At 41.7% G+C, this 16,090-nt stretch overlaps 1 protein-coding gene across 1 annotated transcript; it reads left to right on the forward strand.

Moving 5' to 3' along the window:
- The first annotated feature begins 872 nt into the window (after positions 1 to 872).
- On the forward strand, positions 873 to 15,059 carry LOC132712079 (vomeronasal type-2 receptor 26-like). The gene is made up of 4 exons (XM_087893368.1): positions 873 to 1,771; positions 11,346 to 11,564; positions 12,117 to 12,246; positions 14,070 to 15,059. Exons 1-4 carry the CDS (start codon positions 914 to 916, stop codon positions 14,972 to 14,974), a joined length of 2,112 nt encoding a protein of 703 aa, XP_087749494.1. The 5' UTR covers positions 873 to 913; the 3' UTR covers positions 14,975 to 15,059.
- The last annotated feature ends 1,031 nt before the right edge of the window (positions 15,060 to 16,090 follow it).

Genomic DNA, 16,090 nt, shown 5'->3' on the forward strand with positions numbered 1-16,090 from the left:
TAGAAAGGATTACAGCCACCGCAGCAAAGTGAATATGGCAGGGACGATAAAGAGTATAAAACAGTCCAGGATATCTATGGAAAGACTTGTCTCCTTTCTCACAAAGTCATCCAAGTTTAGCCAAGGAAAATCCTCTGAAAAAAAACCCAAACCCAATGAAATTTGGGAGTTTCTGCCCTCAAAAGTCCCCCCAAACAGTAAAGCAAGTTCTACAGCCATGCACAAGCTTTCCTGTAATGTTTGCCAATGTTTTGCTCACTACAGATTCATCAGCAGTAACTACCAGCAGTTCCTTGCATTGATGTTTGCTGTCTCCGAGGTCAATAAGGATTTTCTTCTGCTCCCCAACATCTCCCTTGGCTTCCACATCTATGGTCATTTCCAGAGGGAGATATTTATTTCCTTAAACAGCCTCTCCATACTCTCCTCACGAGGCCAAGTGGTTCCAGGGTACAAATGTGACCTGCAGGACAATCTGCTGTCCATCATTGGTGATCTCAACTCCAAACTCTCAAGGCTGATGGCCTCCATCTTCAGCATCTTCAAGGTCCCACAGGTAAGAGAGCTCCCTTGGATACAATATGGATAAGAGAAAGATGAAAACACACACATAAGCCAAGAGGAAATTAAAAGTAGTTTGGGGGAGGCACATCATGAGCCTGTGACTCTTCATTTATTCTTCATAAAAGAGTAGCCATCATTTTAGTGACATTTATTTCCTGCATCAGGTTGTTGGGTTCTTCTCTTGTCTTCTGACATATCACAATCAGTCATTTGTGTAAGTGGTGACTCTCCCTAAGAAGAGAAGGAGATGAAGCTTCCCACTGAGGGTCAGTCAGCCTGACTGGTGGAGCAAAATCCATACAATGGTGACTCCTAAAGTTGCCCTAAGACTTTACTTTGTCTTTGAAAGATGAATCTCATTGTTTTTCAGCTCGGTGTTGGCTTTGAGTTCTCTCAGGGAGAGAGAAGAGTTTATCCTTCCTTCTTCTGGATTAATCCCAAGGAATCTCCTCAGTATGAGGGTCTAGTCAAACTACTTCTGTATTTCCAGTGGAACTGGGTTGGACTTCTGGCCCCTGAAGATGACAGGGGAGAACATTTCATCTCAACTCTGATGCCAATGCTCCAGGAGAAGGAGATCTGCCTGGCCTTCACTGAAAGGTTGAAATTAGATGATCTTCAGATTGGAATAGAAAAAATGCTTCTCAAGTTACAAACTTGGTCAAAAACTGAAGTGATTATTCTATTTGGAGACTATGGTTGTAGTTACACTGTACAGTCACATTTATATTTACATGAAAAATTGAACAACACAACATTGCAGAATGTTTGGATCTTAACCTCCCATTGGAAACTTAGTCTGGATGAATCTGAAGACACATTGCTCTTTCTAAAGCCTTTCCATGGAGTCCTGCATTTTAGGGACCACATCGGGGATGTCTCTGAATTCAGCCATTTCCTCCTGTCTTTAGACCCCTGGAACCCACAAGAAGCCATCTTTCTCCCAGAATTGTGGGAATCTGCCTTTCATTGCAAATTCCACAAACCAGGCAAGATCCCTCCAATGGGGACAAAACAATGTACAGGGAAGGAGAATCTGCAGAAACTGCCAAATTACGTTTTTGAAACAAGCATGACAAGTGAAAGTTACAAGATCTACAATGCCATTTATGTTGTGGCACAAGCTTTACATGCAATGTTTGGATCCAGAGCCCAACCGACCATGATGAGGCTTGGAAAGAGGATCTCAAATATCCAGTCATGGCAGGTAATTTGTTTGGCTTTCTTTGAGAGGAAGCTTCCCATATGCATTCCTTCAATTACTGATTAAATATCTGCATGTTATTATATCAATGCATATTAACAATTATTAGAAAAATGTGAATTAAGAATAATGTTTTATTGGAAGAGTTTAGGGGGGGGGAAGAGATGCAAACAAAGGAGCTGTCCATAAGACCCATTGTTGTTGTTATTTTAAAATAATTTTTATTAAACAATTTTGTCTTTAAAAACAACCTAAAAAACAACTTCAAATACTCAAAAACAAAACTAAACACAGTAAACAATATATGCCATCTAAGGTCATTTTACAGCTTTCTGTACCTCATATTTATTTTGCTTTTGTGGTTCTCTATTCTATCGTATCTATTTACTTCTCGATAGTAGTATAACTATATCAACCTATAAACCAGTGGTTCCCAAAGTGGGCAGTACTGCCCCCTGGGGGGTAGTGGGATGACTTAGGGGAGAGCTAAGAGGCAAGGTGGGTGGCAGGGGAGCACTAAGAGGCAAGGGGCAGAGAAGTGCTGGAGGAGGGCTCGTGCAGCATCAGCCATTCCTCTTCCGGGTTCGCAACCTGAAGCTCAGATCATCAGACTAGCTGGCCAGTGAGCATGCGTGCACCAGAAACTGAAAGTTTGTTTCCTGCTGGCACATGCCCACTGGGCAGCTCCTCTTACCACACATGGGAGGCTGAACTGTTGGATGCTTTCTTATTGCTCTCCTTGCTTGCTATCGGTCACTGCTTGCCCAAACCACCCGGCCCAGGCCCAGCTGCTTTGCTCCTCGCCCACTTGACTGCCGTCGCCTTCCTAATTTTTGGTAAATTGCAGGTGGGCTGCCACGGGGGGTGAGGGCCTGTTGGGGTGGCATGCCTGGCTGGCTGCTGGTGCTGTGCCATTCAGGAAGGAGGAGGGCTGCAGTGGGGGGAGGCCTGGGGAGGGTGGCAGGACTGGCTGGCCGCCGCTGGTGCCATGCTGCCCAGGATCAAGGTAGGCTGCCATGTAGGGGGGCAGGCCTGGCTGGCTGGCTGGACACATACTAGCCATCCCGGGAAGGCCTCTGGTGACATCAGGGTTGGTGGCAAAGCTCCTGATTTCACCGAATGCCTCTTTCTTACCGTGGTAAGGGGACGGGCTGCGGTGCAAAAATTCAGCAGCTGTTGTGCTGCTGTCTGCACTACTTGCTTGGAGCTGGTTTGGAAAGGGAAAAAATGCAGCCAACCCACACAGATGCCTCCAAACGGGTCTTCCTACGGTAGCCTCCCCATTGAAAAGTGCTTCCCGCTTCTCCTCTACCTGCATGCTGTTATAGGCTCTGCACCCAGGTAGCAGCCGGTGGCCCTGGGTAGTGGCATCTTGTTGGTCTTGGAGGGTGCAACAGCATGCAGGTAGAGACGCGGGAAGTGCTTTTCTCACCCCCAGCTCATTCACTGCAAGAAAGAGCGAGCGCTCGGAAGAGCAGGCTCCGTTTGGGTGGGCGATCACTTTTGAGTCGCATAGTTCAGTGGGGAGACTACTGAAGGGAGACCCGTATGGAGGGATTTGGGTGGGGCATGTCTCGACTAATTCGGCTGTGGTTTTTCCCTTCCCAAACCAGCTTCAAGAAAGTAGTGCAGGTGGCAGCGGAACAGCTTTTGCAGTTTGCGCACTGCAGCCGGTCCCCTTACAACGGTAAGAAAGAGGCATTTGGAGAAATCGGGAGCTTTGCCGCAGACCCTACTGTCCCTTCCTGGGATGGCTAGTATGCGGCCAGCCAGGCCTGCTGCCCCCTGCCAAGAATCCAGGTGTGCTGCCGTGTGTGTGTGGGGGGAGCTGTTGCCGCCGTTGTTGCTGCTGCCACCGTCATTGCCGCCACTGCAGTTCTGCCAGAAAAGTCAGGGCCAGTATCAGTAAGAGTTGGCAGGGACCTTGGAGGTCATTTAGCAACCCCCTTCCCACACAGGAGGACTATACTAGGGATTCGAGCGACCTTTTAATTCTAGACACCTGCAGCCCATTCCTGCCTCCTCAGGTGTTGGAGCGTGTGGGGGGGATGCTTTTCGAGGAGTCACAAAGGGGGCTGAGAGCAGAGTCATTCTGACAGTGTCTTTTAAAATTGATTGGAAGAGCAATTTCTCCCCTAACAATAATGGCTTGTGTACTGTGGAATAAAACATATGCTTGGAAAAAGTACTTGCAAAACTTGGACAGAAGGAAAAGAAAGGCAGGACAGGACTCATTTTCAGTAGCTAGTAGTTCTTTGTTATCAATGTCTCCCATTGATTCTAAACTCATTTTAAGACTGGGATTGGTGACTACTGAAATTTAAGTATTCAACACTGGTCTCAGAAATCTTTGAGAACCTGCAGAGGTGAAGACCTTAGGTGGCCATCAGTCAGTACCTTAGTGATGAACTCAAAGAGATCAGGCATGACATTGCTTATTTATCAGAACTGTTTGCAAAGTTCAATGAAGTGAATTTGCAGTTGCAAGGAAATGAGGTCACTCTTATTAAGGCCAAATTTGTCATCTCTACATTTATTTCAAAGTTAACTCTATTCAAGCGCAATATAGGCCATCGCGAGCTATACCAATTTCCGAGCTTGTCTGAGCTAGAAGAGAAAGGTAGGCTATAAGATGATGATCTGCAAGGTTTTTGTGACCATTTGGACATGCTGCATAAAGATATGTCTGAGCGATATCAGGATCTTCTGGGGGTAGAAGATGGGGTAGTGGAGGAACAACTAATAGAGCTGCAAAATGACATTGAGCTGAAGCCAAAGTTTAAGAAATCGTACCAAGAGTTTTGGTTACAGAAGGAATTTTCTGGTTGCTATCCTGCACTATGGACAGTGGTTAAGAAGCTCCTTGTTGCATTTGCAACATCATATTTGGTGGAACATGGTTTCAGTGTGGTCATCCAACTTCTCTCCAAGCAAAGAAATTGACTCCAGATTACTGAATGTGGTGATTTAAGAGTCCTGCTAAGTGACTTAAAACCGGACATTGGGAAACTGGTATCATTTCATCAAGCCCATCCATCACATTAAGAATTTACTGAACAGTGAAGTAGTTACTAAATTTTACTGAGTTTACTAAGTTAGTACCGTATTTTTCGGTGTATAAGACGACTGGGCGTATAAGACGACCCCCAACTTTTCCTGTTAAAATATAGGGTTTGGGCTATACTCGCCATATAAGACTACCCCTCTTCCAATGCACACTAAATAAAAATTAAAAAACATCAACTGGCTCACCTACAATGTAAAAGCAGCTGTGCTAGACCCAAAATGGCCCCTGTAACAAGCAGGAACCTCACACAGCCACAAAAAGCCCCCCCCAAAAAAACTTTCACACTCTAAACACACACAACACAACACAACTGGCTCACCCACAATGTAAAAGCAGCTGTGCTAGTCCCAAAATGGCCCCTGCAACAAGCAGGAACCTCACACAGCCACAAAAAGTCAGAAAAACCAACTTTCACACTTTACACACACAAAATTCCACATACAGCTTTGTGAGATTTTGTGTGTTTGTGTAGTTAGAGTGAAACACCCCAAAAAACTTTCACACTCTACACACACACAACACAACTGGCTCACCTACAATGTAAAAGCAGCTGTGCTAGACCCAAAATGGCCCCTGCAACAAGCAGGAACCTCACACAGCCACAAAAAGTCCAAAAAACCAACTTTCACACTTTACACACACAAAATTCCACATACAGCTTTGTGAGATTTTGTGTGTTTGTGTAGTTAGAGTGAAACACTACAGAAACACACTAAATCTCAGAAAGCTGCACAAATATTATTTTATTTTATTTTTATTTTTATTTTTATATGAAAGCTAAATTTAAAACTTCCTAAACTTTAAATGGCTAGGTCTAAAAAAGAACAACTAAAAAAAACCCAATTGACTATTTTTTTTAAAGCTCCCAAAGGGGAAAAAAACTTACCCAATAGAACAGGGGTCTCTAACCTTGGCAACTTTAAGACTTGTAGACTTCAACTCCCAGAATTCCTCAGCCAGCTTTGCTTTGCTGGCTGAGGAATTCTGGGAGTTGAAGTCCACAACTCCCTGCTTGCTTGATTGCTGATTGCTGATGGAATAGATTCAGGCAAGCGAAGCAAGGCAAGCGTTGGGACTAGCAGCTGAGGTAAGCAAGCTGGAGGGGGAAAACTTTTTATCTTTTACATGGCTCTGGCCATCCCAGCTGAGTTGCAGGGAACTCAGCTGGGATCGTCAGAGCTGGGATCCTCAGAGTAAAAGGGAAAAAACTTTTTTCCTTTTACATGGTTTCTGGCGATCCCAGCTGAGTTGCAGGGAACTCAGCTGGGATCGCCAGAGCCATTTAAGGCTCGTCAGAGCCTTTCGGGCTGATCTGCCTGGTTACAGGAGAACGACACCTGGCGTATAAGACGACCCCCGACTTTTGAGAAGATTTTCATGTGTTAAAAAGTCGTCTTATACGCCGGAAAATACGGTAGTTCCTAAGGTTCTTGATAAATGACTATCAGGCTTTGAAAACCTGGAATCACTGGATCGTGTTCAATAATTTTGTTGAATTAACAAAAGATTTTTAAATTGGATTTTGAATAAATGTGCAATTCATTGTTACAGTTTTGAATTTTACCGTTACTATCTTCCTTAGTGGGTCGTGCAAACCGCTATTCCGAACAATGCTATTTATAGGGGTGGGGGTGGGGGGCACTGAGGATGAGTTTGTAGCACCAAGAGTGCGGTGGACTGAAAAAGTTTGGGAACCACTGGTATAAACACATATAGTAGTATTCATTATTCTTGTCTACCGATTTATATTCATTTATATTTACATCTCTTTGTTTAATGTTTTTCAATTACTCCAATTTAGGTTTCATGAGTACTAAGTTAAACATTTCCTGTTTTGGTTTCTATTTTCGAGCCAACTGTACATTTTATTCCATACTTCATAATAGTCCAAATCATCCCTCTCTTTTAGCTCCATAGTCATTTTATCCATTTCTGTGCATTCAAGAACAAAGAAGTTACTATTCTAATTACTATTTTGTCTGAGGGTATATTATTTTGTTTCCAGTTTTGTTCAAATATGATATTTGCTGCAGTGAGTATGTGTAGTGTGACGTATTGAAGTTTTTTATTCATTTTCGGATCCAGTATTCCTAATAAAAATAATTCTGGTTTCAAATCTGTTTTTTGCTCTGTAATTTCTTCCAGCTATTTTTGAATTTTGCACCAATATTTCCTTGTGATGGGGCACGTCCACCACATGTGATGGAATGTTCCAAATTTGTAGTTACATCTCCAGCATTTGGGGGATAAATTTGGGTACATTTTGGCCAAACATGCTGAGGGCAAATGCCATCTATAAAACATTTTATAGAAGTTTTCTTTGTAGGGGACTGCTGTTGTAAGTTTATAGTTCCTTGTCCATAGTTTGTCCCACTGCTCTAATTCTTCCTGTCCTCTACATCCCCTGGAGTCCATTTAAGCTCACGCCTGTTTCAGTGACTCCATCCAGTCCCCTCATTCTCTGTCCTCCCCTTCTTCTTTTGCCCTCAATCCTTCCCAGCATTAGCCTCTTCTCCAGTGAGTCCTTCCTTCTCATTAGGTGGCCAAAGTATTTGAATTTCATCTTCAGGACCTGGCCTTCTAAAGAACAGTCAGGGTTGATCTCCTCTAGGACTGACCGGTTTGATTGCCTTGCAGTCCAAGGGACTTGCAGGAGTCTTCTCCAGCACAAGAGTTAAAAGACCTCAATTCTCTGGTGCTCAGCCTTTCTTATGGTCCAACTTTCACAGCCACACATTGCAACTGGGAAAACCATAGCCTTGACTATACGCACTTTTGGTGGCAGGGTGATGTCTCTGCTTTTTAGTAAGATTTTCCATAGCTTTCCTCTCCAGGAGCAAGCATCTTTTAATTTCTTGGCTGCAGTCCCCATCTGCGGTGATCCTGGAGCACAGGAAAACAAAATATGTCACTATCTCCATTTCTTCCCCATCTATTTGACAGGAATTGAGAGGGCCAGATGCCATGATCTTAGTTTTCTTAATGTTCAGTTTCAAGCCAACTTTTGCACTCTCCTTCTTCACCCTCATCAAGAGGCTCTGTAGTTCCTCTTCACTTTCTGCCATTAGAGTGGTATCTTCTGCATATCTGAGGTTGTTGATATTTCTCCCAACAATCTTAATTCCATCTTGTGATTCATCTAGCCCTGCCTTTCTCATGATGTGCTCTGCATATAAGTTAAATAGGCAGGGTGACAGCCTTGCCTAACTCCTTTCTCAATTTTGAACCAATCAGTGGTTCCATGTCCAGTTCTTATTGTTGCTTCTTGACCCCCATATAGGTTTCTCAAGAGACAAATAAGATGGTCTGGTACTCCCATCTCTTTAAGAACTTGCCACAATTTGTTGTGATCCACATAATCAGAGGCTTTAGCATAGTCTATGAAGCAGAAGTAGATGTTTTTCTGGAACTTCCTAGCTGAATCTCCTCGATCCAGCGTATGGTGGCAATGTGATCTCTAGTTCCGCTGCCTCTTCGAAATCCTGCCTGTACTTCTGGTAGTTCTCGATCCACATACTGCTGGAGCCTAACTTGTAGGATTTTGAGCATAACTTTACTAGCATGTGAAATGAGTGCAATGATATGCTAGTTTGAACATTCTTTGGCATTGCCCTTCTTTGGAATTGGAATGTAAACTGACTTTTTCCAATCCTGCAGGCACTGTTGAGTTTTTCAAATTTGCTGACAAATTGAGTGTAGCACTTTTACTGCATCATCTTTAAGATTTTGAATAGCTCAGTTGGAATACTGTCATCTCCACTGGCTTTGTTGCTGCTCAGATTTCCTAAGGACCATTTGAGTTCACATTCCAGGGTGTCTGGCTCAAGGTCAGTGACCACCCCATCGTGGTTATCAAGGACGCTAAGCTCGTTCTTGTATAGTTCCTCTGTATAATTTTGCCACCTCTTCTTAATCTCTTCTGCCTCTGTTAGGTCCCTGCCATTTTGGTCCTTTATCATGCCCATCTTTGCATGAAACGTTCCCTTCATATCTCCAATTTTCTTGAAGAGATCTCTGGTCCTCCCGATTCTATTGTTTTCTTCTACTTCTTTGCACCCTTCATTTAAGAAGGCGTTCTTATCTCTTCTAGCTATTCTCTAGAATTTTGCATTCAATTGGGTATATCTTTCTCTTTCTCCCTTGCCTGTCAGGGTTCCAAGTAACACCCCCAATTAATGAAAACTCCAAGGCTTGAGTTTCCTCAAAGTTGCATTTTATTAGAGATGTCATATTGGGACATCTGGGAAAATCTGAATCTGAAAGTTTCCAAGTTTTCTCCACCCACAGAAAAGTTCAAGTCCCTGTCCAACACCCACATGTCCATCACATGGTCCAATCAAACATCATTCCAACTGGAGATGCCTCTCAGTTCCAGCCTTCCAGGTGCAGGGCAAGTTGTCCTTGACTTCTTGAGAAAGGAATGTTAGTATTACTATACATCACCCATGCTCCATACAATCCCCCCTCCCAATTTCCCACAGTACATTTTGGCCAGCCTTGCTGGAGCTAGGTGCCAACGATATAGCATTTTATACTGATTTTCCTTATAAGCCACTGATTTTGTTAATATATAGTTTTTATTCCAAATAGTTTCCCAATCATCTAGGTTTATGTTATGCCCTACATTTTTTGCCCATGCGATCATCAGTTCTTTTACCACCTCCTCTGCTCTATCAAATTCTAATAAATAATTATATAATTTAGATATTAATTTTCTTTCAGGGCCAATCAGCAATTTATCTAATTGTCTTGGTTCCAAATCTATTCCATATTCCTCCTTATCGTTTTTGTATCTGGATTGTAGTTGTAAGTATGGCCACCAGTCAATGGATATTCCTTGTTCTTTTAATACCTGGTTTAATACCTGGTTACTTTTCAGCTTTCCCTGTTTATGTAAGATTTCTGTGTATCTAGGCATTTTACTAATGTCTAATGTGTTGGGGTGGATCATAGCTTCCATGGTAGATAGCCAACCGGGAATTTTCATATAATGTTTCTTCTTTATATCTTCCCTAATTCATATCAGTACATCTCTTATTTTATGTCTGTAAAAGTATGAATGTATCCTATTCCCTTTGTCCCACATAAAAGCATGCCACCCCTTTTGTAAATTGTGTCCTTCCAGAATTAAGATTCTTCTATTCCTTAAATTCACCCAATCCCTTATCCAAACTAACGTCGCCGCTTTGTGGTATAGTTCCCATGCTGGAAGACCAAAACCACCCCTACTTCTACTATCTTGGAGAAAGCGTAATTTTATCCTTGCCTTTCTTCCGGACCAGAAAAGATTAGTAATAATTTTATTAAGTTCCATAAAAAAATTTCTATCTAATGGGATGGGGATTGTTTGAAATAAATGTAATAGTTTAGATAGGATATTCATCTTAATAGTCGCTATCCTACCTAAAAGCGATATTTGCAACATTTCCCACTTTTCCAAATCTTTCTTAATTTGTTAGACCAGCACCATATAGTTATCCTCCTTTAACGAGGAACACCTCGCTTTTAAGCATATCCCTAGATATTTAATTTTCTTAACAATTTGTAAGTCCATTTCTTTTTCTGATTCTTTTTTTCTGAGTTGTTGTTAGATTTTTAACTATCATTTTGGTTTTCCCTCTATTAATTTTAAGTCCTGATACTTCCCCATATGTTTCTATTTCCCGTATTAGGGAGGGGCCAGATTCCAGAAGTTCCTCAATAATAAATACCATATTGTCAGCAAAGGCCTGTGCCTTGTATTCTTCTCTTTTAATTTTCATTCCCTTTATCTCTCGGTTTGCTCTAATTCTATTTAATAATATTACTAAAGTTAAAATGAAAAGAGATTGTGTCCCAGTATTGCTTTTCCTACTCTTTTATTGACTATGAAGGCTACTCCATTTCTTCTGAGGGATTCTTGCCCACAGTAGTATACCTGATGGTCATCTGAATTAAATTCACCCATTCTTGTCCATTTTAGTTCGCTGATTCCTAAGATGTCGATGTTCAGTCTTGTCATCTCTTGTTTGACCACGTCCAGCTTGTCTTGATTTATGGATCTTACATTCCAGGTTCCTATGGAGAAAAAATCTTTTCAGCATCAGACTTTCCTTTCACCACCAGATACATCCACAGCAGAGTTTCCTTTTGGCTTCAGCCCAGTTGCTTCATTCTTTCTGGCGCTACTACTACTAGCCCTCTGCTCTTCCCCAGTAGCATATTGGACACCTTCCAACCTGAGGGGCTCATCTTCCAGCGTCATATCTTTCTGCCTTTTGGTACTACTGTCCAAGGGGTTTTCATGGCAAAGATACTGGAGAGGGTTGTCATTTCCTTCTCCAGTGGATCACGTTTTGTCAGCGCTCTCTACTATGACCTGTCCATCTTGGGTGGCCCTGAATGGCATAGCTCATAGCTTCATTGAGCTATGCAAACCCCTTTGCCACAACACGGCAGTAATCCATAAAGAGGGCCATAACTGTAGCTCTAATTAAATAGTCCTATTTCTAAAGGTCTCTTTTATTTCAGATTCTTGCCTATTTGAGGAATGTGCAGTTCAACAATAGCGCTGGAGATGAAGTCTCCATCTCAGAAGATGGACTGGGATCTGCTCGTTATGATCTTTTGAATTGGATTCTCCTCCCGAATCAATCCTTTGTTCCCATAAAAGTTGGGCAAGTAAATCCTAAGGCTCCCCCAGGCCAAGATTTCACCATTAACTCTGATGGAATCATCTGGGCCAGAAAGGTGAGCTGCAATGAAATGTTGTAAGTTCAGGGAAAGAGTCATTCTCTTCCTTAGATGCAGCACATGTTCCTAACTTGAAAAATAATCAGTTGAATCAGAAATTATGGCATTTGGTGAAAAATCTGCTTTGCACACAACACCTTTGAGCTCTGATTTATGTCATTCCATAAAGAATTAGACTTGGAATTGACTTCTGCTTGAAACACAGGATGCAATTAAAAGTAAGCAACAGTGATTTCCACGAACCACTTCCTCTCAGTTGTATCCTGACAGTTCTTTCTTTTAGAAATTCTCTTGTCCCATCACAAGACTTCCTCTGCAGGCTGAGACTCCAGTTTCAATCTCCCACATCCATGGGTGTGTCAGGAATGCCACTGGCCTGAATCCCTCAGGACTGTTCTTGATTTCTGACAGACAGTGGCAATATGTTTCTTTAGAAGAGAATCTGAACACAGAAGAAGGAATAAGGGAGGGAAATAGGAATGGGGAAAAGCATGAATGCAGCAGGTTGATTGCTTAGGTCATCTCAAGTATTTCTCTTTTCTCTTTCAGAAGGTGCCCTTTGCCAGGTGTGGCATCAAGAGGTGCCATGCAGGAGAGAGGAGAAGAGTTCCAGAGGGAAAGCAGATTTGCTGCTACCATTGTGAGGGTTGTCCCGAAGGGACCTTTTCTAATCAGACAGGTAGACAAGACTTCAAATATAGATCTTCCAGGATCAAAGAAAAAATTCATTATGTCATGTTTGTCATTTTAAGAAGATTGACATGAAACAATATTTTTTCAGGAAAACCTTTCAGTTTACAGATCTAAACTGCCCTGGCCACAGAGACACCTTTCCCGATCCTCAGCAGTTCCATGCAGGATAGCTTTAGGGCAGAATTTATGAATCTCCAACTTGGATGTCCACTGCTACTCTAACATCCAATTGGAAAAACTGCCTTCCAATCTTTCCTGAGGAAGTGGGGTTTGAGGTCCAAGCTTTAATTTTTATTATTCAGGATAAGCTCCTTCCGTCCCCACTATCAGCCTCTGAGGAAATAGAAAATATAGTAAGAAACAAGAATTTCTAACTAATGCAAAGATTGGCCTCATTTATATTTGTCTTTCAGGCACATTTAGAATCTGATTTTTTTAAAAAAAAAGTTGACAAAAAGGAGGAACTTGTCCATTAAAAAATTCCTTCTCATGTGCTGCAACTGGTTACATGTCCGGTCCCATAGATCTCTATTGGGATGCTGCCATACTGGTGGGAGGGGGAGGCTTGGGGGGGGGGTTGTGCAGGTTTCGTTTGCATTGCTTTGCTGTACCTTGTGGGAAAAAGGGAGTGGGGAAGGAATGTGCCTTAGGTCATTCTAGGGAGGGGGGAAGGAACGTGCGTTGAGCTATCTTCCAGGATCAAAGAAGAGATTCTGTGAGAGAACAATTCCCTCCCAGTTGCTGTGCCTATTAATGACCTTTGGCTTAAATAATTGAATAAGCCAATCAGAGCGCAGCTCCTAGTTTTGAATCTCCCGGGCTTTTCTAACTGCCACTGAGACAGTATATAAGGAGCTGCTTGCCAGCAGGCAAAACAGTTTGGGGTCAGAGGCAGAGCTGAAGTCACTAAAGCCTCCTCCTTCTGAGGAAGAAAGACCCGGACTCCAATTGCACAGAGCGATTGCAGAAAGAGCTGACCGGACATTGCAAAAGGAAACTGACTACTGATGTTCTTTTAATAGACTTTGTTTTATTCGTGTAAATAAAAGCAGTTTAGTTTAAGCTCTTCTGAGACTTGTCTGTTTGGTGAATTATAAAGAGATAAGGTTGCGGTCTACAAACCTCCATAGCACATTCATTGAATCTATTTTGTTTATTGTTATCATTTTTGATATGGTTGACATGCACTCGTACTTTTCAGCAGAACCTTTCAGTTGATGGATCTAAATTGTCCTGGCCACAGAAGTCACCTTTCCCAATCCTCAGCAGTTCCATGCAGGATAGTTTTAGGGCAGAATTTATGAATCTCCAACTTGCATTTCAACTCCTCTTCTAATATCTGATTATGAAACCCAAATTCTAATCTTTTCCTGAGGAAGTGGGGTTTTCAGTCCAAGCTTTAATTCATCCATCAATGCTATCAAACTCTGAGGAAATAGACCTGCCAGAGAAAGAGGAGATTCATCTATCTGTGCTTCTTTGATAGAGTAGGAGCAATCAAATAAGTGTGAATGAACAGATTTGAAGCACAAAGCAGAGAGGTTAAGGCAAGGATAATGTACAGATAAACAAATAGCAACATTCCTGGATATCAGGTCTATCAATCTTCTGTGTGTTCCATTATAAAGTAGGGGAGAAAACAGGCAGCAATCTCAAACTGAAAACTATATTACTTGTGGAAGTCCACAGTGAATGGATAGCTGGAATTGAACTAATCCTCGTCACTGGCTAATCTATCCTAGAATCATTATAAGTGCAGCATGATTTCCTTGAATGAATGAATTCTTAAACAATAATTCTTGATTTCAGATGCAGCTCAATGTGAACCCTGCCCAGAAGACCAATATCCCAACAAGGACAAGGACCACTGCATTGCCAAGAAGATCCACTTCCTTGCCTATCAAGACACCATTGGAAACACTTTAGTTTCTCTCACTCTTTTTCTCTCTGTGAGCACATCTGCAGTCCTGGTGATTTTCTATAAACATCATGACACACCGATTGTTAAGGCCAACAACAGAGAACTCACCTACATCCTCCTGGTCTCCCTCCTGCTCTGCTTCCTCTGCTCCTTCCTCTTCATTGGTCAACCAGGGAAGCTCACCTGTCTCTTCCAACAATCTGCCTTTGCCATTCTCTTTTCCCTGGCAGTTTCCTCTGTGTTGGCAAAAACTGTCATGGTAGTTCTGGCCTTCATGGCCACCAAACCTGGGAACAAGACAAGGAAATTCTTAGGAAAACCACTGACCAACTTCATTGTCTTAGCCTGTCCTCTGGTCCAAGCAGTACTTTGTGCCACCTGGCTGACAACTTCTCCCCCATTTCCTAACTTGGATTTCCACTCCTTGTTTGGAGAGATCGTCTTGGAATGCAAGGAAGGTTCAGCTTTAATGTTTTACATTGTCCTCATCTATCTAGCTTTTTTGGCTTTTGTTAGTTTCACTGTGGCATTTCTAGCTAGGAAATTGCCTGATAGTTTTAACGAAGCCAAGTTCATTACTTTTAGCATGCTGGTCTTTTGCAGTGTTTGGATCAGCTTCCTCCCCACCTACCTGAGCACCAAAGGGAAGTCCATGGTGGCTGTGGAGATCTTCTCCATTTTGGCCTCTGGAGCTGCTCTCTTGGCTTGTATTTTTTTCCCCAAATGCTACATTATTCTGCTGAGGCCCGATCTCAATTGTAGAGAAAATATAGTAAGAAACAAGAATATCTAACCAAGGCAAGGAGTTGCCTCATTTATATTTGTCTTTCTGGCATGTTTAGAAAGTGATAAGATTTCTAATAAATGATGACATGAAGGAGGAATTTATCCATAAAAGAATTCCTTATCAAATTTTGCAACTGCTTACAATATTCCTCTGGTCAGTCTTTTGTTTTTCATGTTTTCAAAATGTCCTTAGTGAGGTCCAGTGCCCTGTATGGAAGGAAAACTTCTTGTTAAAGATGTGTTTATTATTTTGGATATTTCTAAGTTTATATGGCAAAGGAAAAAACCAAGAATCTGATACAAACTACTGCAAGATTGTAAGGAAAAAGGGGTCTTGGGTTTTCCAGACTTGAAATTATATTTTGAGGCATGTTGTCTGGCCTTGTTAAAAGAGTGGGTGAACCTCCAGAATAAGAGGCTACTTGGATTAGGGGGCCACGAATTAAGGTTTGGTTATTTATGGTATGATAAAGTTAAAGTTAATGTTGATTTTAATAATTACTTTGCTAGATGTGCCATACTTAGAGTTTGGAATAAATATAAAACAAGGTTCTATACGAAGTTGCCTCTTTGGGTGTCCCCACAAGAAGCTTTTTTAAGAAAATAAATGGTGGTGAAGCCAGACGGCTGGATGTGTGGTAAAATATTATCTTCAAACTCTGGTGAACCTACATTAAAGTTGAGGGAAGAACTTGAATTAGAAGGTTATGTTTGCCATTGGTTTACATACCAACAACTGGAAGAATGGCTTAAATCAAATAAAAAGAGTTGTGGGTTTGATTTTGCTAAGAATGAATTGGAAATATTACTGTGTGGTAATGATGACCATATTATTGCTAAGATTTATAAAATGTTATTGAAATTGAATTTCGAAAGTGAACATGTAAAGCACTGTATGATTCACTGGCTAAGGAATTTCGGATATAATGTGATGCTTGAACAATGGGAAAATATGTGGATGAAATGTTTAAAATTTACACTAAAGTATAATTTCAAAGAAAAATTTGATAAGATGATGTATCGCTGGCATTTAACACCAGATAAGTTATCCAGAATGTATAACGGTATTTCAAATAAAGAAAAAGAAAAAAGGAAGTTTTACCATTTATGGTGGACCTGTGAT

The sequence above is a fragment of the Pantherophis guttatus genome, chromosome 1 (genome assembly GCF_059756535.1).
Source record: "Pantherophis guttatus breed Tessera chromosome 1, ASM5975653v1, whole genome shotgun sequence".
Taxonomy (NCBI): Eukaryota; Metazoa; Chordata; class Lepidosauria; order Squamata; family Colubridae; genus Pantherophis; species Pantherophis guttatus.

Excerpts from the sequence above, each read along its gene's own strand:
- LOC132712079 (XM_087893368.1), top strand. The coding sequence starts at position 914 with ATGAATCTCATTGTTTTTCAGCTCGGTGTTGGCTTTGAGTTCTCTCAG. Across the intron at positions 1,772-11,345 it reads CAAATATCCAGTCATGGCAG|ATTCTTGCCTATTTGAGGAA; the intron begins GTAATTTGTTTG and ends CTTTTATTTCAG. Across the intron at positions 12,247-14,069 it reads GACCTTTTCTAATCAGACAG|ATGCAGCTCAATGTGAACCC; the intron begins GTAGACAAGACT and ends TCTTGATTTCAG.